Here is a 23,621-nt window from a genome sequence, read left to right as displayed (position 1 = left end):
AGCTGGGTAAAATGTTCCACCTCCCGGGTCCGGTAACTGGCGGGATATCAAAGACTGGCACATCAGGCTGGGCACCGGACAGAGGCACATCAGGCTGGGCACCGGACAGAGGCACATCAGGCTGGGCACCGGACAGAGGCACATCGGGCTGGGCACCGGACAGAGGCACATCGGGCTGGGCACCGGACAGAGGCACATCAGGCTGGGCACCGGACAGAGGCACATCGGGCTGGGCACCGGAAAGAGGCACATCGGGCTGGGCACCGGATAGAGGCACATCGGGCTGGGCACCGGACAGAGGCACATCGGGCTGGGCAACGGACAGAGGCACATCGGGCTGGGCAACGGACAGAGGCACATCGGGCTTGGCAACGGACAGAGGCACATTGGGCTGGGCAACGGACAGAGGCACATCGGGTTGGGCAACGGACAGAGGCACATCGGGTTGGGCAACGGACAGAGGCACATCGGGCTGGACACCGGACAGAGGCACATCAGGCTGGACACTGGATCACCAGGCGGAGCAGCGGGCACCGGGCCACCAGACGGAGCAGCAGGCACCGGGCCACCAGGCAGGGCAGCAGGCACCGGGCCACCAGGCGGAGCAGCAGGCACCGGGCCACCAGGCGGAGCAGCAGGCACCGGGCCACCAGGCGGAGCAGCAGGCACCGGGCCACCAGGCAGGGCGGCAGGCACCAGGCCCCCAGGCGGAGCGCCAGGCACCGGGCCCCCAGGCAGAGCGGTGGGCACCGGGCCCCCAAGCGGAGTGGTGGGCACCGGGCCCCCAGGCGGAGCGGCAGGCACCGAGTCATCTGGCAAGACAGCGGGCACCGAGTCATCTGGCAAGACAGCGGGCACCGAGTCATCTGGCAAGACCGTGGGCACCGAGTCATCTGGCAAGACCGCAGGCTTCGAGTCATCTGGCAAGACCGCAGGCCCGAGTCATCTGGCAAGACCACGGGCCCCGAGTCATCTGGCAAGACTGCGCACCCCGAGTCATCTGGCAAGACAGCGGGCTCCGAGTCATCTGGCAAGACAGCGGGCTCCGAGTCATCTGGCAAGACAGCGGGCCCCGAGTCACCAGGCACGACAGCGAGCTCTGAGTCAACTGGCACAACAGCGGGCACCGGATCATCAGGTACCGGATCGTCTGGCTCGACAGCGGGCACCAGGTCATCTGGCTCGACAGCGGGCATCGGGTCACCAGGTACGACAACGGGCACCGGCTCATCAGGCAGTGGATCGTCTTGCTCGACAGTGGGCACTGGGTCATCTGGCATCAGGTCATCTGGCTCGACAGCGAGTACCGGGTCATCAGGCATTGGATCGTCTGGCTCGACAGCAGGCATCGGGTCATCAGGCACGACAGCGGGCATCGGGTCACCAGGCATGACAGCGGGCACTGGGTCATCAGGCATTGGATCGTCTGGCTCGACAGCGGCATTGGGTCACCAGGCATCAGGTCATCTGGCTTGACAGCGGGCACCACGTCATCTGGCAAGGCAGTGGGCACCGAGTCACCAGGCACGACAGTGGGCTCTGAGTCAACTGGCATGACAGCAGGCATCGGGTCACCAGGCACGACAGTGGGCTCTGAGTCAACTGGCAGGATGGTACTGGTTGGAAAGAATTTTCGCTTTTTTCTCATTTTAGTTACTGGAGCACTGTAAGTAAATGCAGGTCTGTACATGAATGGAGCAGCTGAAGACAGAGAAGAGCTGGAGGATAGAACAGAGGAGGGAGCAGCCGCCACAGCGGACCTCTCCACAGGGCCAAAGAAAGGATAGGTGCAGCGAGTGGGAGCAGGGGACTGGTATGTGGTAGTTAGCAGAGTATACTGGGCCGTCACTGGGGGTGCTGTCGGGGATGCAGGAAGAGTGCCTTGAGCAGAGGAATGATGTTGCAAGCTGACTGAGGGTGGGTGCAACAAATCTGTCCATGTCTGCAGTACTGGTTGAACAAAACTCAGCTTACACATAGCCTGTCTGACCAAAGACTGCACTGCGTTTATACAATCCATAAGCACATGTGATGGACATGCTGCATAGTGCTCATGGAAGCAATCTGGATCCTCCTCCAACAACCATACCAGTGATTCCACTTGATCCACACTAAATGGGGGAAAAGGTCATCCCTGCTTTCAGGGGTACAGGACCGAGCCAACTCAGCACAAACCTGGATCAATGGCTGCACCTCAGAAAACTCTGTGCCCTGATCTACTAGACAATGAGCGATCCGTATACACTCTAGTAGTTGATCCCGGGGATACTCCTTCAGAGTCTGATAAGCATAGTCTTTGTCATCAAACACTAGCAGAGATAAATACACAACCTCATCAAGATCCATCCTTCCTAGCAACAATAAGCCAAGATGGCTTCCCTGTGCAGCCACTTCTGGTCAGGATTGGCCATGGTGTAATGTCAGGAATCAGGGTATGAGCAGAGGTGTGTGGACTGACACAGGGAAACGCAGGCTTCAGATATGGTATAAACAATATAATTTATTAAGACTAACAATACAAAACGCAGTGCAATACTAAACATAAACACAGTGCAAACAAACCAAACCAAACCACCCACAGATAACAATACATACAATGCAAGCGTAGTCAGGCAGGCCGGGTCAGTAGCAAACGGGCAAACGGAGTACCAGGAACAGGCGGGAGAGTGGTCGGGGTCACAAGCTGGGTTCAGTAACTCACAGGCAGCGCAGTACAGAGGGTCAGGCAGAGAATGGTCAGGGTCACAAGCCAGGGATCAAGCAGAAGTCCGCAGATGTCAGGATTAGGCAGGGTCGGCAACAAGCCAGACAGGAACAGGAATACAGGATATAAGATACAGGGGCCCATAGAAAACACACACCACGGCCTTGACTGTGAGTCTGGCCATTCCTTAAATACAACCCCTGCAATCAGCTTCAGGTGTTTGGCTGATTGCAGGGATGAGTCTCTGATTGCTGAGAGCACCCGCTGGCCAGCCCTGGTACTGCAGCCCACAAGGCAGGTGAGTCCCACCATTATTAGCAAGTCCATTCCTGACACAATGCTCGGGAAATCTGTCATAACATCACTTCTGGGTCAGGACAAGAAGGAAGTGAACGTGTCCCCTCTACCCTCCGACACCCACTGACCCGGGCCCACAGATGGGCAAGCAGAGCCGGGGAAGCATAGTAGGTACAGGAGAGGTTCACACACATGGGGTGGCAGAGGCTGGAACCTGAAAGGAGAGCCCTGTGGCTTGCCCTTAGCAGGGTTAAAGATTAAAGGCAATACTTGCTCGAACTACATATCCCGGGCGTCGGGCGATATAAAGTGACCATCCCTGCATGATGAGCTGACATTGACCTCACAGCACTGCCTCAGAGCAAACTAGTCATAGGAAGGATCAGATTTATCATTTCTTGTCTGCAGATCTAAAACTCATCAAAACCAGTTCAGAGACCAAACAAACCCAACAGAGAAAAGGGGCCCCGGACCTCAAAATTGTAGTAAACACTAAACAGTCCAAACAAAATGTCTTCCCATGGGGGGAGTAGTTCTTCAATGTCCAGCAACCCTCCTATTCCCCCCTCACATCCACATCCTATTATTGTGTGACCAATACCATCCAAATCATTCTTACTTTCATTTCCCAAAGTTATCCGTCTACAAGGAGACCTGTATAGATCACATGATGGCACCAATGAGGATGGAGGAGGACCGGAGTCACATGACTGAGAAGATACTAAACCTCACCCTGGAGATCATCTACCTGCTGACCGGAGAGGTGAGGAGGATTCTGGGAGGTCACATGACATCACTCTCATCTCTATGTCGGAGATCGTCGCGCCGCTGGGCTCGGCGCAGGCGCAGTACACCTCCCTGTACGCGAGCGCCGGGACTTGGCCGACCGCGGCAATCAGGTTCGCGCATGCGCAGTAGTGACCACGGGCGCGCGCCTGGCACCAATGACAGCGCAGGGCGGGATATTTAAACGGCCCTGAGCTGTCATTCAGTGCCTTTTGGTCTTTTGTATCCTGTGAACCTGTTTGAAGTAAGTTGCTGACCCGGATTGTGCCCTGACCTTGCTGTTTTCTCCTGTTTTGACCCTTGCTTGCCTGACCTCTCTCCTGAATGCCCCCTATTGGATCTGACCTACTGTTGCTGACCTGGCGTGTGACCCGACTATTCTCTGCCCGCTGCTCTGTACCGCACCGTCCCCATAGTTACCGACCCGGCTTGTATGACCCTGCTCCTGCTCAGCCATCCATCCATCCGTCCCTCTCTACGGGGTCTCCAGACCTCCTCATACCTGGCTCTATCCCGTGGGAGCCCTTGGCGAATACCCCTACCACTGACGGGTGTCCTCAGTAGTCACGACCTGGTCCTGGGGTACTCCAAGTCCATCCCCACCATCAGGGGCCCTGGTGAACAAGTACTCTGGGGCTTAGACTCCGTGCGCTGGGAACATCCGATCAGTGGAGTGCTAGTGGTACCGCCGGGCGGTCCCTTACAGTACCAAAAGGCCATGACTGAGCCTAGAGGAGGGTCCTCCCCGCTAGAGGAAATTTGCAGGCACCTAGCTAATTTGACGCAGGCCGTAACGGTCCTGCAGGACAGATGCATGCAGCTGGAGAATCGCATCCAGACTGGCTCTATTTCTGACCCTGCCCCAGAGGCCCCGGTTTCTGCACCCCCGGCCCTGGTAGCTCAGGAGCCAGTCTCAGGGGCTTCCGCCCCGCTCCCTATGGCAGAACCCCGAGTACCCCTACCGGAGCGTTTTCACGGGGACCGCACACGCTTCCGGTCATTCCGCGATTCCTGTCTCTTGTTCTTTGAGCTACAACCCCGTACCTTCCTGACCGAACACGTGAAGGTAGGATTCATTATTTCACTACTACAGGGTGAACCCCAGGATTGGGCCCACCGGCTAAGGGGAAACAATGATCCTCACCTGGGATCGGTCAATAGTTTCTTTGAAGCAATGGCCATCTTGTATGATGACCCACAGCGGGCAGCCTCTGCCGAAGCGACCTTATATGCGCTCCGACAGGGCCGGCGGGCGGCAGAGGAATACGCCTCTGATTTCAGGCGGTGGATGGGGGACACACGCTGGAATGAGTTCGCTCTATTGCACCAGTTCCGTATGGGGCTCTCCGATCCCTTGAAAGATGAGCTGGCCCGGGTGGAGGTTACCGAATCTCTAGAAGACCTTATTGCCCTGACAATTAAGATTGACCGAAGACTGCGGGAACGCAGGCTTGAGAGGTCCGGCCAGGGTCGCGGTAATACCTGGGGTCCATTCCTAGTCCCCAGCCCACCAACCCGACAAAGCATCCAGAACCCACCACCAGGAGATGTTCCAGAACCTATGCAGCTAGGTCTGGCACGGCCTAAATTATCACCGGAAGAACGCCAGCGCAGATGAGCCCAGAACCTCTGCCTTTACTGCGGTGAAGCTGGTGATATGGTGCGATCCTGCCCTCAGAAAATGAGTAAGTGCACCCGTTTTTCTTCCTTGTCTATTAGCAATACCTGTCCTTCGCAATACTTAGTAGTGCCCCTCTCCTTTCAGCTTCCAGGAAAGATCGTGGAGGTGACAGCCATAGTTGATTCGGGGGCATGCAGCTGTTTCCTGGATCTAGAGTTTGCTCACCAACAGGGTATCCCTCTCCAACACAGACAGAAGGGCTTCAACATCTTTTTGGCTGATGGTTCCCAGATAAAATCGGGGGTAGTTAATCAGGAAACTCCCCCCATTGCCACTATCATTGCCAACCAGCACCAGGAGTTCCTCCGCCTGGACGCTATTGCATCACCTCTTTTCCCAGTCATTCTGGGGCTCCCATGGTTACGGGCCCATAACCCCCAGATTGACTGGGAGACCGGGTCAATCTCGTTCCCTTCCCCATACTGTCGGGAACATTGTCGCACTTCGGGCCCCGCAGGGCCCCGAGTTCTCCTTTGCTCCGAAGGAGACTCCGACTTGAAACAGGTTATTCCCGCAGCCTATCATGGGTTCCTGGATGTGTTCAGTAAGCGGGGAGCCGACACTCTGCCCCCCCACCGCCCGTATGACTGTCCAATCGACCTGTTACCGGGCTCTGAAATCCCTTTTGGGCGTATTTTCCCCCTATCTGAGCTTGAATTGGGGGCCCTGAAGGAATATATCGAGGACAGCCTCCAGAAGGGATTCATCCGCCCCTCCACTTCTCCAGCAGGAGCGGGAATCTTCTTCGTGGAGAAAAAAGACAAAACCCTGAGACCTTGTATTGACTACCGGGAGCTGAACAGGGTCACGATAAAAAATCGTTACCCATTACCATTGGTACCAGAACTGTTTCAGAGCCTAAAGGCTGCGGTTATTTTCACAAAGCTTGATTTAAGGGGGGCCTATAACCTGGTACGCATAAGAGAGGGGGACGAGTGGAAAACTGCTTTCCGTACCCGGTTTGGCCACTTCGAATACTTGGTCATGCCATTTGGGCTGTGCAATGCACCAGCCACCTTCCAACACTTTGTGAACGACATCTTCAGGGATTTTTTGGATGTCTTCGTTATCGTCTACTTGCACGACATACTAATTTTTTCACCCTCTCTAGAGGATCATAGGATACATGTGGCAAAAGTTTTGGGGCGATTGCGGCAGCATGGGTTATATGCTAAGGCGGAGAAATGTTGCTTTGAGCAATCTAGCATCACGTTTCTAGGCCTGATTATCTCCACTGCGGGGGTCGCGATGGACCCCCAGAAGGTCTCTGCAATTTTAGATTGGCCTGAACCCACGGACAAAAAAGGTGTCCAACGGTTTATAGGGTTCGCGAACTTTTATCGGAAGTTCATCAAAAACTTCTCGGGTCTGGTCTCCCCCATTACCCAACTAACCAAACTTGGAACCCGGTTCAAATGGACACCAGAGGCTCAAAGAGCTTTCGAAGCTCTGAAAAAGCTGTTTACCTCGGCACCCATCCTGGGCCACCCGGACGCGGCCCTGCCCTACATCTTGGAGGTAGATGCATCGGAGAATGCGGTAGGATCCATCCTGTCTCAGCGGAAAGGCACCAAAGAGTTACTCCATCCCGTAGCATTCTTCTCGAGGAAACTCACCCCAGCAGAGAAGAATTACGATATCGGGGATCGAGAGCTGCTGGCTATCAAAGCAGCGCTAGAAGAATGGAGGTACCTGCTGGAAGGCGCCTCACACCCTATATTGATTTTCACAGACCACAAGAATCTGGAATATCTGAGGACTGCCAAGCGTCTACGCCCACGGCAGGCAAGATGGGCCCTGTTCTTTTCCAGATTCAATTTTCATATTACTTACAGGCCCGGATCTAAAAATACGAAGCCTGACACGCTATCTCGTATGTTTGAAGACTTCGAAGAAGAATTGGTACCCGACACTATCTTGTCCTCAGGGAACTTCTTGGCGCTCCAGACGGACCTTCGCTCCAAGTTAATAGAAGCATCTACGGCCACACCAACCCCAGTTGGGGTATCCCTCCAGAACAAAGGGGGACTCCTGTGGAAGGAGGATTCTATCGTGGTACCTGAGGAAGTCCGGACCCTGGTTTTGGGGCATTGCCACGATCACCCGCTGGCAGGTCACTTTGGCCCAGTCAAGACTCTGGAGCTTCTCCGGCGCTCGTTTTGGTGGCCAAACATGGCTAAGGATTGCAAGCGCTACGTGAGATCCTGTACCATCTGCCAGAAGAGCAAACCGTCAAGGAGCAAAGCCTGGGGGCTGTTGCGACCTTTGCCGATTCCCGAACGGCCTTGGCAGAAGATCGCGATGGACTTCATAGTCGAGCTCCCACCGTCACAAGACCACACAGCAATTTTGGTGGTCATTGATCGCCTATCCAAGATGGCTCACTTCGTGCCACTAAGGAAGACTCCGTCAGCAACCGAGACGGCGCGAATATTCATCCGGGAGATCGTTAGACTTCATGGAGTACCCGAGGACATCGTCTCTGATCGAGGGGTCCAGTTTACTTCTAAGTTTTGGAGGGCTCTGTGCAAGGCCCTGGACATCAAGTTGTCCCTCTCCTCCGCGTTCCACCCTCAGACCAACGGTCAGACCGAGAGGACGAACCAGACCCTGGAGCAATACTTGCGTTGCTACACGTCTTTCCTGCAGGATGATTGGCTGTCTCTTTTACCCCTGGCGGAGTTCGCTTATAACAACGCAAGCCATTCGGCAACGGGGCAGTCCCCATTCTTTTCGAATTATGGGTTTCACCCTGTCTTTCTCCCTGATTTGGTCTCTGAATGCCCAGTTCCAGCAACGCAGGATGCGTTGACCTTCTTCTCCGTCAATAACAAATTACTCCAGGAAGCCATCGCTCGGGCCCAAGAGGACAATAAGAAGGCGTTTAACAAGAAACGAAGAGGGGATTTGGCGTTGCGGCCTGGGCAGAAGGTGTGGTTGGCCACAACCAACTTAAAAATGCTTTGTCCCTCGAAAAAATTGGGACCTAAATTTGTGGGGCCTTTTCAGGTAAAGCGGATGGTCAACGAAGTGACATATGAGCTGATCCTTCCGGCCACGTTCAGAATTCATCCAGTCTTCCATGTATCTCTGCTGAAGCCAGTGATCCCAGATGCCTTCCCAGAACGGGAATCCAGACCCCCAGAGGCCATAACGGTCGAAGGACAAGAGGAATTTGAGGTGGAAACGATCCTTAAGTGCCGAAGACGGGGGGGCCAGACCCAATTCCTAATTAAGTGGAAGGGCTATGGTCCTGAGGACAATTCCTGGGAACCGGCTCATAATGTCCACGCACCTAGACTAGTCCGGGAGTTTCTTCGTGATCACCCGTGGTGGAGAGATCGGGTGGGCATCCGGAGGTTGCCCGTAGGGGGGGGGCAATGTCGGAGATCGTCGCACCGCTGGGCTCGGCGCAGTACACCTCCCTGTACGCGAGCGCCGGGACTTGGCCGACTGCGGCAATCAGATTCGCGCATGCGCAGTAGTGACCACGGGCGCGCGCCTGGCACCAATGACAGCGCAGGGCGGGATATTTAAACGGCCCTGAGCTGTCATTCAGTGCCTTTTGGTCTTTTGAATCCTGTGAACCTGTGAACCTGTTTGAAGTAAGTTGCTGACCCGGATTGTGCCCTGACCTTGCTGTTTTCTCCTGTTTTGACCCTTGCTTGCCTGACCTCTCTCCTGAATGCCCCCTATTGGATCTGACCTACTGTTGCTGACCTGGCGTGTGACCCGACTATTCTCTGCCCGCTGCTCTGTACCGCACTGTCCCCATAGTTACCGACCCGGCTTGTATGACCCTGCTCCTGCTCAGCCATCCATCCATCCATCCATCCGTCCCTCTCTACGGGGTCTCCAGACCTCCTCATACCTGGCTCTATCCCGTGGGAGCCCCTGGCGAATACCCCTACCACTGACGGGTGTCCTCAGTAGTCACGACCTGGTCCTGGGGTACTCCAAGTCCATCCCCACCATCAGGGGCCCTGGTGAACAAGTACTCTGGGGCTTAGACTCCGTGCGCTGGGAACATCCGATCAGTGGAGTGCTAGTGGTACCGCCGGGCGGTCCCTTACACTCTGATAATAAAACACAGACCTGACGGGAGAAGTGAGGAGGATTCTGGGAGGTCACATGACGTCACTCTCATCTCTATTAATAAAACACAGACCTGACCGGAGAGGTGAGGAGGATTCTGGGAGGTCACATGACATCACTATTATCTCTATTAATAAAACACAGACCTGGCCGGAGAGGTGAGGAGGTTCTGGGAGGTCACATGACATCGCTCTCTTCTCTATTAATAAAACATGGACCTGACCGGAGAGGTGATGAGGATTCTGGGAGGTCACATGACATCACTCTTCTCTCTATTAATAAAACACGGACCTGACCGGAGAGGTGAGGAGGATTCTGGGAGGTCACATGACATCACTCTCATCTCTATTAATAAAACACAGACCTGACCGGAGAGGCGAGGAGGATTCTGGGAAGTCACATGACATCACTCTCATCTCTATTAATAAAACACAGACCTGATCGGAGAGGTGAGGAGGATTCTGGGAGGTCACATGACATCACTCTCATCTCTATTAATAAAACACAGACCTGACCGGAGAGGTGAGGAGGATTCTGGGAGGTCACATGACATCACTCTCATCTCTATTAATAAAACACAGACCTGACCGGAGAGGTGAGGAGGATTCTAGGAGGTCACATGACATCACTCTCATCTCTATTAATAAAACACAGACCTGACCGGAGAGGTGAGGAGGATTCTGGGAGGTCACATGACATCACTCTCATCTCTATTAATAAAACACAGACCTGATCGGAGAGGTGAGGAGGATTCTGGGAGGTCACATGACATCACTCTTATCTCTATTAATAAAACACAGACCTGACCGGAGAGGCAAGGAGGATTCTGGGAGGTCACATGACATCACTCTTGTCTATTCTGGTCAATAGACCATTTTATTTTTGCACACATTTAGATGATGTCAGGTGATTGATGTTTTATTTTTCTCCTGATCTGTAGGATTATGTTGTATAGAAGAAGTCTAGTGGGGAGCCAATCTCAGGAGGATGGAGCAGAACCCGGAGCCTCACCATGGTGCCTCCATCTCATTCTCTGATACCTGAGAGGGAGAAAGAGCAGAAGATTCTGGAACTGACCACCATGATGGTCCATCAGCTGACAGGAGAGGTGAGCGGTGCCGGGAATTCTGGGACATTCTCCAGTAACAGACAAGGGATGTGTCTGGATGGTGACTGTATCATTGTGTGTGTCAGGTTCCTATAAGGTGTCAGGGTGTCACTGTCTATTTCTCCATGGAGGAGTGGGAGTATTTAGAAGGACACAAGGATCTCTACAAGGACGTCATGATGGACAATCAGCCGCCCCTCACATCACCGGGTAAGAGGAGACTTTATTGTAAAGGAGAGAGCAGTACGGAGGATCCACCTAGATCCCCCATCATCTGATAAACACATAGAAACAATGGATTCAGTCAGTGTGTGTGTTTCCTACAGATGGATCCAGTCATGGGAACCCACCAGAGAGATGTCTCCGTCCTCTGTATTCCCGGGATTCCACACAGGAAGGTCACACCATCCCTCATTGTTGTAAGGTTGGTGGGATGGAGCATCTAGAACATGGACTTGTGGAGATGATGTGTGGATTTTTATGTGACCTTACATTTTACAGATGATATTTTCTCTCATTTCCTTGATTTAGAGTGGAGATCCAATCGATATAGAATTTGAGGTGAAAGCAGAAGAAGAAGAGGCGTATGTGAGGGATGATCAGCAGTCTATGGAGGAGGATGGAATAACGGGGACATTTATAGAGGAGGACACTCCTACAGAGATCAGCACAGGTGGGTCATGAACACTAAATCCATTCCTCCACCCATACTGCTCACTGATTGGTCCAGAGTAGGGCGGGGACTGGGTGATATCAGCCTGTAATCCCCTGGTCACTTTCCTGAGCTGTGTTCCCCGTCCTGTATTCCTGGATTTCTCTCGGATAATCTTCCTTCTCTGTGCTGCAGACACAATTTATGTATCTAGACTGGATTTATGGAGGTTCTGGGGTTCAGCTGGCAAAAAAATGTGGATTTTTCCTATAAGCATTGCATAATGTAGGCACCCAGGACATGTGACTGGGGTCTCCTGCCTTGTGCCTGAATCTTCCAGGGTTCCTTGCTCTGTGGTCTGCTGGCTGTGCCGGGTGGAGGGATATGTCTGTAGTGTCTCAGACCCAAGTCACTGAGTGCAGTCTCAGGAGATGGGAGGCAGCGGTGTGGGATCTCTGCAACTTGTCTACAGGAAACATTTAATCTTCCACTGATTCCTGAATACCAATATTATAAGTCCTGACCCTTACACTGTATAATTTATAGAAAAAAATATGCAGCGCTAAAAGCATATATCTTATAAAGGTAAGTATAACCATAAGTGGGCGCTGATATGAGCGCAAAATGGTGCAAATGACATCTTGGCTTGATTATTGCGAGCCTCACAAGGTGGAGCCATTTAGGAGTGTGGAGTCAATGCTTAGAGCTGCCTGATGAGTCTGTCAGCGGAGTGAGACCCCCGAGTGTGAGTTATCATCTTGACTGTCCACTGCTGAGCCTGATGACCCCGCAGCCTCGGACCAGATCCGATGACCCCATCATAAGGATATACATATAATGCGCATATTATATGTACTTCTGGTAAGTGCATCACCTCACCAGATCTTGGCACCAGTATTGATGGTCATGAAGCACCGATCACCTTGCATGATGGACATCATTATTTTGTGATTGGACTCCCTAGCACTGACGTATTTCATTTCATTTCATTTCATAGACGTATTTCCACTGCACTACTTTTGCGCTCATATCAGCGCCCACTTATAATATATGGTTATACTTACCTTTATTTTTTTTTTTGTATTAACAATTTTTATTAGTTTATATATATACATATATATATATATATACATACAAGCAGTAAATTAGAAACAAAAAAAAAGGAACACGAGAAAAACAAGGTAGCACATCGATGGTGAAATCTGCATGGTTACAGACAGTGTCACATAGCAACAGTGAGGAGGCCATCAAAACCGTACATTTGGAGAAAGGCGGGAGGAAGTGAAATTATCCCATGGGGGCCACACTGCCTCGAACACAGCAATCGAACAGGCGTGTAGAGCAGTCAGGTACTCCATCTGTCTCACATCAGCAATAATTTTAAACAGAGTTGGCATCGAAGGAGGTATAGAGGACACATAGGAATGCTTCTTCTAGCCGCTGTCAGGATATGTGTGGTGAATTTCCTGGCCATTTTGGGAAGACCTGGGAATGGCAGACTCAATAAAAAGTACAGAGGTTCAAAGGGAAGGGAGGTATGCAATAGCAATTGTAAAAAGGACAAAACCTCTTCCCAAAAGGGAACGATGGATCCACACGTCCAAAAAATGTGGAAGAGAGAGCCAAGGTCTTTCCCGCAACGCCAGCAAGCGGAAGAAGCATTCGGATTAAAGGCATGGATTACATCAGGAGTTTTGTACCACAGCATCATCATTTTGTATGTATTTTCCTTATAAACCACACAGACAGAAGATTTAGATGTGTTTTCCCAAATTTTCCTCCACTGCATCAGATCAATGTCACATTGTAAAACCTGGCACCACTTGCGCATGTAGTGGCGAGTGTCAGAGAGAGGGGAGGCATCCATAAGAAGTTTATATGTATTAGAAATTAAGCCCCTTTGATGTGGACCCTGTATGCACAGACGCTCAAAGGGAGTGGGTTTCCCAAGAGTCAATGTGGGGGACATGGTAGAGAAAAAGTGGCGTATCTGGAGGTAGATATACAAGTGTTGGGAAGGTAGATCCTTTTTCTGGAGGTAAGCGAATGGTTGCAGCCTCCGAGTCACGTGGTGTACTAAATGATGTAGTTGGAAGAGGTTACCTGTGACCCAAGGGAGCACCCGTGACACGGCCAAACTGTCTGGAAGGCTGGGGTTGAAGAGGACATTAGTCAGTGCGGAGCAATCCGATGTCAATGCAAACCTAGTCTTACATTTCTGCCAGATACTCATGGAGAATTGCATGGGGCCAAGGAAAAAATGACGGATAGGGACAAGGTCCACCGCCGAGGTCGACCAGAGGAGAGAGCAAGGATGAGTCGGAGTCAATTGTAAGGACTCGATCTCAGTCCACAGGTTGGGAGGGTTATAAGACCACGATGCGAGGAAGCGGAGATGAGTAGCATAGTAATAGGTCACGATATCCGGTGCCCCTAGGCCTCCCCTAGAGCGCAGAGAGAGTAGTACACTACGTGCAATTCTATGTCGCTTATTATGCCAGATGAAATGTAGAAGGGATTTCTGGGGGAGTGTAGTCTGGACATAGGAACAGGAATGGGGAGGGTCGCAAATAAGTACAGAAGTTTGGGCAGTACAGTCATTTTTATGACATTGATGCGTCCCAGGAAGGATATGGGAAGGGTATCCCAAAATTTCAAGGAGCGAGAAATAGCTCTAAATAAGGGGGGGGGGGGAAATTGGCATCATATATAGAATCGTAGGAGGAAGTGAGACTAGTACCCAAGTATTTTAGAGAATGAGTGCAGCATCGATAAGGGAAGGATTCCTGGAGAGACGTGAGAACAGCTGGTGGGATATGGAGTGGAAGTGCTTCAGTTTTGGAAGTATTAACCTTGTAACCCGAGAGAGTCCCAAACTGACATCAAATGTTTTGCAGTAATGGAAGAGAGATTTGGGGATTCGAGAATGTAAGGAGGATATCATCCGCAAATAGAGATAGTTTGTATTCATGGCCATGGGATAATATCCCTTGTATGTCGGGGTGAGACCGAATTGCAATAGCCAAAGGTTCCAAGCAGAGGATAAACAATAGAGGGGAGAGTGGACATCCCTGTCATGTACCATTCGACATCTGGAAGGAGGGGAGAGAAAGGAGGCCAATCTGACCTGTGAGGAAGGATAAGAATAAAGAGCTTCTAAAGCTGCCACGAAGGGGCCGCGGAAGCCAAACTTCTCCAAGACCATAAACATATAAGGCCAGCTGAGGCGGTCGAAAGCTTTTTGGGCATCTAAGCTCAATAAAATGGTGGGCGTAGCAGACCGATTAACCAAGTCAACCAGGTCAATGGATCTCCTAGTATTGTCCACTGCATGTCTGGCAGGAACAAAGCCTACTTGGTCTCTGTGTATGAGCTTGGAGATGAGCCTGGACAGCCTATTGGCTAGGATTTTAGTAAAGATTTTGTAATCGGAATTAAGTAGGGCAATAGGACGGTAATTATCTAAAATAGAGTGATCTTTGTCCGGTTTGGGAATTACGGAAATGTATGCACGGGAAAAGTCAGCCTGGGGAGTAATACCCTTGAAAAAATCCTGATAGAGAGAGAGAAGATGTGGAGCCAGGATACCAATGAAAGTCTTGTAGTAAGAGTAGGGAAGTCCATCTGGTCCCGGCGATTTGCGTGAGGGGAGATGTTTGACTGTATCAAATAGTTCCTCAGAGGAAATGTCAGCATTAAGGGCCGAGATGTCAGAGGGCGATAGCTTCGGCAATAGTAGAGGATTAAAAAATCGAAAGAAGTCTCTGTGAGGGGAGGATGGAGATCTGGGGTCAAACATTTGTAAAGGGACTCGTAATAGGAGCCAAAAAGGGAGACCATTACATGGGGGTCATAAGTAGGGTCCCCATTTGGTTGGATAAGATGGTCTGGCAGTGTAGAGGGAGTTTGGGCTTTGAGTCTATTAACGAGCATGCAGTGAGGTTTGTTGGAAACATCATAGAACTTCTGCTTGACCCAGAGAAGAGATTTAGTGGACTTACAGGCATCAAGAGCCTTGATTCGGTCACGGAGAGAGGTCACTTTACGCAGCCCAGAAATAGACGGTTTTGCGAGAAGTCTACGTTCAGCCAAAGTTAACTGGCGGACTAGGGTAGTCCTGGCACTCTCTGAGAATTTCTTCAGGCGAGAGCCCATGGAGATACACAGACCTCGAAATACCGCCTTGTGGGCTTCCCATACGGTTGAGTTGGATGGTACAGAGCTTACATTGTGGTGGAAATACATGTCAAGTCCCTGTGAAAGCTCAGCACGGAGATGTTCCGTGGTTAAAAAGGTTTCATTAAGGCGCCAATGACCCACCTTAGGCATAACAGTAGGGAAAAAGAGATTTAAGGTCAAGGAGGCATGATCAGACCATGTGATAGGGTTGATATCAGAGGAAACCAGAAGGGGGAGCAGAGGAGCTGAAATAAAAAAGTGATCTAGGCGTGAATAACTACAATGAGGAGTGGAGTAAAAGGTGAATTGTTTGTGAAGGGGGTGCCGGATCCGCCATGCATCAAGGAGACGATGTTCCCTGATCAGCTTACGAAAAGATTTCGAAGAGGAACATTGCAGCTTCGAGGGAGTAGACTCAAAAAGAGCCTTCCTATCTTTATGTGGTGAGAGGATTAAGTTAAAATCACCCCCTATAATCATGTGTGGAGTAGGGAAGGAACCTAATTTGGCGAGTGTTTGTGTAAGAAACTGTAACTGACCTGAGTTCGGGGCATATAAGTTCATCAAGATAAGAGGAGTATCACCAAGTGTACATTCTAAAATAATGAAGCGACCATGGTGGTCGACCCTGGAGGAAACGACCCGAAGGGAGCAATGTGTCCGAATCAAAATTGTCACTCCAGCCTTCCCAGATGGGTCAAAGACCGAGTAGGATTGGGAAAAAAACCTTGAGGCAAAACGAAAGGAGCCTGTTGATTTAAAATGGGTCTCCTGGAAAAAAATAATGTCTGCTCCTGAAGATCGGAATTCCTTCAAAGCCATTAACTGCTTCTGAGCGGAATTAAGGCCTTTGACATTATATGACATAAGTCGCAAAGCCATCACAAAATAACAATAGATATAGCATGTGTACCAGCAGGAAAGGTAAATGGAAAACCATCGATGAAACTAAACAAAAAACAAATGACATTAATAGATAAACCGGAAACATAACAATAAAAGACATAGATATCCGTGAGGATATACACTTGGGAAAAACAACTATAACCAAGTCATCCAGGCCAGTGGCTGGACGGGATCGGGGGCAACACGACAACCGAACATAACAGTCGTCAAACCCGGCCAGAAAATCAGAGCAAATGAAAGCACCCAGCAAGGACTCAGCCAGGGAAAAAAAAAGGGGGGGTAGGGAAGGGGGGTGGGGGGGAGAGAAGGGAAGGGAAGAAGGGAGGGAATAAAGGACAACCCCGAAGTATCTGCAGGAGAACACTCTAGAAGAGCATCAGGTAGGCTCATCTCTGGAATGAGGACAAGGACATTGTGGAGTATGTGAAAAACGCTTCCGGCCCCTACAAACTGGTGTCCAAATCTTGTTGGGAGTAACAGAAGGGCGAGATGGAGTAGGCGGTGATGAGGAGGCGTCTTCTGGTAGAGGAGGTAGTCCCAATTGCTTCAGAAAGGAGTCCGCCTCTAAGAGATCACGTAGAATAACTTGGGAATTGTCTTTGGAGACAACCAGCTTGAAGGGAAATCCCCAGCGATAAGGGACACAGTGGTGTTGAAGGTGCGTGGTGATTGGTTTCAGTGCCCGCCGTTTGGCCAGGGTGATTGGAGAAAGATCACAAAAGAGCTGGAGCTTGTCCCCTTTAAATTCCAAGGAAGGCTTGTTGCATACGGAGGCTAGCAAGGCTTCTTTGCTTTCAAAAAAATGAAAGCGGACGATGACGTCATGAGGTCTGGAACCATCAGCAGGTCTAGGGCCTAGTGATCGGTGGGCCCTGTCCATGCGCCAATCTGCTTCTGGGACCATGGGGGCGGTTGCGATGAAAAAGGATAAGAGATGTCGGCGGAGTTGGGAATCGGCAATAGATTCAGACATACCGCGAATATGGATGTTCTGCCGACGTTCCCGGTTTTCCAAATCTTCTTGTTGCAGCTGGATTTGTGACATGGTGTGTTTCAGATACACGTTATCTTCTTCTAAGACATGGACGTATTGCACCAATTCATCAAATTTGTTCTCCAATTGATCCGCACGCTCACCGATCTGAGCTATTTCCCATCGAAGATCCAAAGCCAATTTGCCCACTTCGGTGGATATAGAGGCGGTAATGTTGCGTAAAAAAACTTGAAGTTTTTCCTCAAACGCAAACACCGTGAGAGAAGATGAGGAGTGAGGAGTGGAAGGAACAGTGGGAGGATGGCTCAACAAAGGGTGTTCTATTGCCCCCCTACCAGTGTCAGGGGCTCGGGATCCTTCATCTGGGGGCTAGGAGACCGTGCGGCTGCAGGGGATGCAGGCTGCACTGTAGAGCTGGTGGCTGCAGTACCTCTGGCCGCCACTGGGGGCCCGGAGCTCGTTCTCCGGGTCTCAGCTGTAATAGAGGCTGGGGATTGCGGCCTGGTGAGGAACCGCTGCAGCGGGGATGGCAGTGGGTCACTCGGCGGGGAGGGGGGCTTCCAGCGCCCAATCTTCCCCATTGTCTCTTCCCTTATCATGGGGGCCGGGTGCAGAGCTGAGGTGACTCACCCAGGGATGCTCGGAGGCCGACGCTGCGCCATGGGTGAGTCGCTAAGGCCAGGGAAGCAGGGAGCCTCAGAGGAACGCGGCCATCACCTGTCCTGGTCGCGCATGCGCCCCCCTTACCTTTATAAGATATATGTTTTTAGCGCTGCATATTTATTTCTATTTATCATTTTAAGGTGTTGAGGTTTTATCTTTTATATGCTGGCTGCTTTTTTTCCACTTTTAATATTGCGCTTACATTTACACTTTATATATACTGTATAATTTAAATTTGTAACGGAACCGCACCCCGAATGCGCTAGGGTATTTCCGTTAGACTCTCGCTTCCCTGTCCGAACATTATCCACGGACACCACCGCTGACCATACAGGAAATAGACAGCACCAGACTCTTCTTAAGACAGGAAGTGAGACTGCTTTATTTTAACACAAACACAAGATATACACAGGGCGGGGAAATACAACCAGTAACAGGAAACACATCAGCAGGCTATCCCATCAGGGGGAAGGGCTGCTGGAAACACCCCCCACCAAACCAAGACACACCATAGAACAATGAGATACACCATGTGGCTGTAGACAATACACACACAATAGAACAATGGGATACTCCCAGTGGCAGTAGACAATACACACACAATAGAACAATGGGATACTCCCAGTGGCAGTAGACAATACACACACAATAGAGCAATGGGATACTCCCAGTGGCAGTAGACAATGCACACACAATAGAACAATGGGATACTCCCAGTGGCAGTAGACAATACACACACAATAGAACAATGGGATACACCATGTGGCAGTAGACAATACACACACAATAGAACAATGGGATACTCCCAGTGGCAGTAGACAATACACACACAATAGAACAATGGGATACTCCCAGTGGCAGTAGACAATACACACACAATAGAACAATGGGATACTCCCAGTGGCAGTAGACAATACACAGGCAATAGAACAATGGGATACACCATGTGGCAGTAGACAATACACACACAATAGAACAATGGGATACACCATGTGGCAGTAGACAATACACACACAATAGAACAATGGGATACTCCCAGTGGCAGTAGACAATACACACCCAATAGAACAATGGGATACACCATGTGGCAATAGACAATACACACACAATAGAACAATGGGATACACCATGTGGCAATAGACAATACAGGAACACATACATCCCATAATAGTTCGCTGTCAAGGAAGACACAATAGAACAATGGAGAAACCACATGGCAGTAAACAATGAACAACCCCCACACCCCACCTATACATGTCTACACAATACTAGGACATTCCACCCTGTACCCCTAACAGGCACAGGGTGATTTACACATAAGAGGGATATGGGGAGCTGCATCAGGGGTCTCCCCACCACTACAAAAGAGGCTGTGCCCCCCACCCAAATTCACTCCCCTCACAATATTGTACATTACATACTCCTGGACCTGCACTATATACTCTGTTGTATATTACATACTCCTGACCCCTGCACAGTATATTCTATGATGTACATTACATTCTCTTGACCCCCTGCACTATATACTCTGTTGTACATTACATAGTCATGACTTCTGCTCTCCCCCTCCCCCCACTGCTATATATACACATAATATGGATTCTGTTTTGTTACAATCATTTCCTCCCAGCTGGACATTTTATATCGGATGATGTGATTGGAGCACAGACTTTTACATGGTGATAATAATGTGATAACATCCTCCAACTTTGGACCCTTAAACAGAAAGTGATAATGAGGGAGGAGTCAATACCCCAATGATGGTGGTCTTCAGGATCAGTCCAGTCTTCATCTTGGTTGTTCTCCCCCCATCCTCACTCTCTGACCTCTGGTGGGGCTCAGCCCCGCTGTTCTTCATGACTAAATCATGGACTAAATAAGGAAGTACAGTACTTCTTGTGTTGGGAAGATGGCGATGAGTGATAGAGGGGGTGGGAACCCTCGTCCTATAACCCCTCATCACTGTCCCTCCTATAAAAGACAGTTCTGGTTGTTTCCTCACTCTCTGACTAAGGTCCATGAATAAAGAAATGACCTGGTAGGAGATCAAAGGAGCCATTTCCTAGTTCCCTTGAGGGTGGAATTGTAAGCTCCTCAAAGACCAAGCTACCTGATGTGGGCGGAGTCCTGGTTTGGGGGAACCAATCAGCTCCTGTCTAGTAATCCTCTTTGTCTTTGTATTTTAGTCCATGGCCGGGAGATGAGGAAAACCTCAGAGGATTGTCTCACTTTGTCTCCAGACTGGAAAGTAGAAGATGAGGACATCACACAGTATAGTCCAGGAGAAAACCCGGCTCCCTCCAATGTCCATCCGGCACCACCCAGTGTAGATGGACCATTGGATTCCTCGTATCCTGAGGAACCTCAGACTGTACGGGACGGGGCCGGCCTTCCAACAGGGAAGACATTCTCCTGTACTGAGTGTGGGAAGGGTTTCCTTTATGAATGCCGTCTTAATGTGCATAAAAGGTCTCACACGGGGGAGAAGCCATATTCCTGTGCTGAGTGTGGGAAATGTTTTTCACTGATGTCCTACCTTTGCAAGCATCAGAGATCTCACACAGGGGAGAAGCCGTATTCCTGCCCTGAGTGTGGGAAATGTTTTTCAGTGAAGTGTAATCTTTACATACATCAGAGATCTCACACAGGGGCGAAGCCATATTCCTGTCCTCAGTGCGGCAAATGTTTTTCAGTGAAGTGTAATCTTTACTCACATCAGAGATCTCACACGGGGGATAAGCCGTATTCCTGTCCTGAGTGTGGGGAATGTTTTTCACAGAAGTCCAATCTTTATAGACATCAGCAATTTCATACAGGTGAGAAGCCCTATTCCTGTCCTGAGTGTGGCAATTGCTTTTCATTGAAGTCCAGCCTTTACAGACATCAGAGATCTCACAGAGGAGAGAAGCCGTATTCCTGTCCTGAATGCGGGAAATGTTTTTCAGTGAAGTCCCATCTTTACACACATCAAAGATCTCACACGGGGGAAAAGCCATATTCTTGTCCTGAGTGTGGAAAATGTTTTTCAGATAAGTCCAATCTTTACAGACATCAGAGAACTCACATGGGGGTGAAGCCACTTTCCTGTCCAGAGTGAGGGAAATGTTCCTCACTGAAGTTCTGTCTTCCTGTACATCTGGGATTATAAAGAGGTAGACAGATCAGACAGGGGTCAGTACCCCTAGGGGATGGAATGGGGGGAGGGCTATGGCAGATGATAAGAAGGTTCCCATGTTACAAACAACCAGTGGAATTGGTACCATTTGTATGAAAATAAAAAATACACAAAATCTGTGTGAACAAGGTGTCAGTGAATGAACAAGGTGTCAGTGAATGAAAGTGTTTGTTCCCCAATGCCAGAAGTCTTCCCAGCACAATAGGTGAGTTGGAAGGTTTGGTGCATGAAGACAACTAGGATTGCATTGGTATTGCTGAATCTTGGCTTCATTCCTCACATGACTGGGCCATTCATATTCCTGGCTAGGTTCTCTTTCGGAGAGACGGGGGAAATAGGAAAGGTGGTGGTGTCTGTCTCTATGTGAGAAGTGATCTCAGAGCGAGTGTGAAAGAGGACCTAGTTGATGGAGAGTGTGATGAGGCTGAAGTATTCTGGGTGGAAGTGCACATGGGGGGCGTACTACAAAGGTCATCATTGGAGTTTGTTATAGGCCTCCCAGTGTTAATGAGGAGGTGGAGACTCAGCTCCTCCCACAGATGGAAAGGGCTGGGACAGTGATAATAATGGGGGATGGTAACTACCCGGAAAGTGACTGGAGTAATGGTACTGCAGGAACAGTTAAAGGGCAAAAATAAATAAACCTACTACAGGACAATTTTATGGTCCAGTTCATAGAGGCCCCAACTAGGAATGATGCTCTGCTGGACATAGTCATCTCAAACCATGAAGAGCTTATTACGAATGTCCATATAAAAGAACATCTGGGTAACAGTGACCATAACATGATTTCATTTATTGTTAGCTCTAAACAGCGAGCACATACGGGAAAATAAAAATGCTGAACTTTAAGAGAGCTAATATCCCTGGGAGGGAATATTGGCATCACAATGAACACAACACAGAAATGGGAGTTCTTCAAAAAGACTGTATGTGACCACACTGCAAAATATATTCCCATGAGCAACAAGTATAAAAGGCTAAAAGTCCAACCTATGTGTCTTACGGGCAAAGTTACAAAAGCGATAGATAATAAGAAAAGAGCTTTTATTAAATATAACAATGAAGGAACGCGATCATCGTTTACACATTACAAAGAATAGAACAGAAGATGCAAAAAGGAAATAAAGGCAAAAACTGAAAACAAACGACAGAAAGATATCAGGACGACCCCAAAACATTCCTCCAATATATGAATAGTAGAAAGGTCCGGTCCCAGCATGTAGGCCCTTTACAGAACCATCTAGAGGGGGGGGGGACAAAGAGAAGGACAATGTATGAAATCCCTTCTTCAGCTCTGTGTATACAAAGGAGCATGGGGGGGCTCTTGTCCATAATGGGGGGTGGTACTGACACCCCCCAGATGATCCACATTGGCTCACAATTGATATGATCCAGAAATATTTATACAGAATAAAGGTGAATAAAGCCCCTGGACCGGATGGCAGACACCCACGGGGCCTTAAAGGATTCAGCTCTGTCATCTCACAGCCATTGTTTCTCATTGTTAGGGACTCTTTAATGACTGGCATAGTACCACTGGATTGGTGTAAGGCCAATGTGGGGCCAATATTTATAAAGGGGACAAAATCTTTCCCAAGTAATTATAGAGCTGTTAGTGTAACTTCTATAGTTGGGAAGATACTGGAGAGTTTAACCCCTCCCCCTCCTGAGGATTTACCCCCCTTAATGACCGCGCCTCTTTTTGCTTTCGGTGCTGCACTAGTTCAACTGATAATTGCGCGGTCATGCAATACTGCACCCAAACAAAATTTATGTCCTCTTTTTCACACAAATAGAGCTTTCTGTCGGAGGTATTTGATCACCTGTACGCTTTTTATTTTTTGCGCTATAAACAAAAAAAGACCAAAAATTTTGAAAAAAAAACAATATTTTTTACTTTTGGCTATAAAAAAATATATAGTAAACTCAAAGTTAGTTATAAATTTAGGCCAAAATGTATTCTGCTCCATGTTTTTGGTAAAAAAAATCCCAATAAGTGTATATTGATTGCTTTGTGTGATAGTTATAGCGTCTACAAACTATGGGAGAGATAATGGAATTTTACACCATTGTTTTACTATACAGCACTGCACTAGTTTTACTGACAATTGCGCGGTCATGCAATACGGTACATAAATGAACATGTAACTAAACTCTTCTTTAAACATAGATGAATCTATCCCAATATACAATAAAATAAAAAAGTAAATTGTAAAATAAAAATCCCAAAAAATGATATATCAAACTAAATTTCCCAAAAAATAAATGTCCAAAATGTCTCTGTAAAGATGTCTTTCCAAATCAAACTCGTATCATCTTTAATCATCCAGTATGGAAATTCCAAAAATTCTTCATGAACCTCAAAAAAATAAACTTCT

At 49.2% G+C, this 23,621-nt stretch overlaps 1 protein-coding gene across 1 annotated transcript in view; it reads left to right on the top strand.

Moving 5' to 3' along the window:
* The first annotated feature begins 10,777 nt into the window (after positions 1 to 10,777).
* The window catches only part of LOC149434955 (uncharacterized), a 78,233-nt gene continuing 65,389 nt past the window's right edge, over positions 10,778 to 23,621 (top strand). The window contains exons 1-4 of the mRNA XM_089663187.1: positions 10,778 to 10,881; positions 10,998 to 11,095; positions 11,203 to 11,344; positions 20,252 to 21,129. Coding sequence (XP_089519313.1) covers positions 10,797 to 10,881; positions 10,998 to 11,095; positions 11,203 to 11,344; positions 20,252 to 21,129 — 1,203 coding nt within the window. The 5' untranslated portion in view covers positions 10,778 to 10,796. The remainder of the gene's footprint in view (positions 10,882 to 10,997; positions 11,096 to 11,202; positions 11,345 to 20,251; positions 21,130 to 23,621) is intronic.

The sequence above is a fragment of the Staurois parvus genome, unplaced genomic scaffold (assembly GCF_062004578.1).
Source record: "Staurois parvus isolate SC_StPar_1 unplaced genomic scaffold, SC_StPar_1.0 ptg001636l, whole genome shotgun sequence".
NCBI classification, from domain to species: Eukaryota; Metazoa; Chordata; class Amphibia; order Anura; family Ranidae; genus Staurois; species Staurois parvus.
Note: the sequence above shows the minus strand (reverse complement) of the source record. Positions and strands in the feature narration are given on the sequence as shown.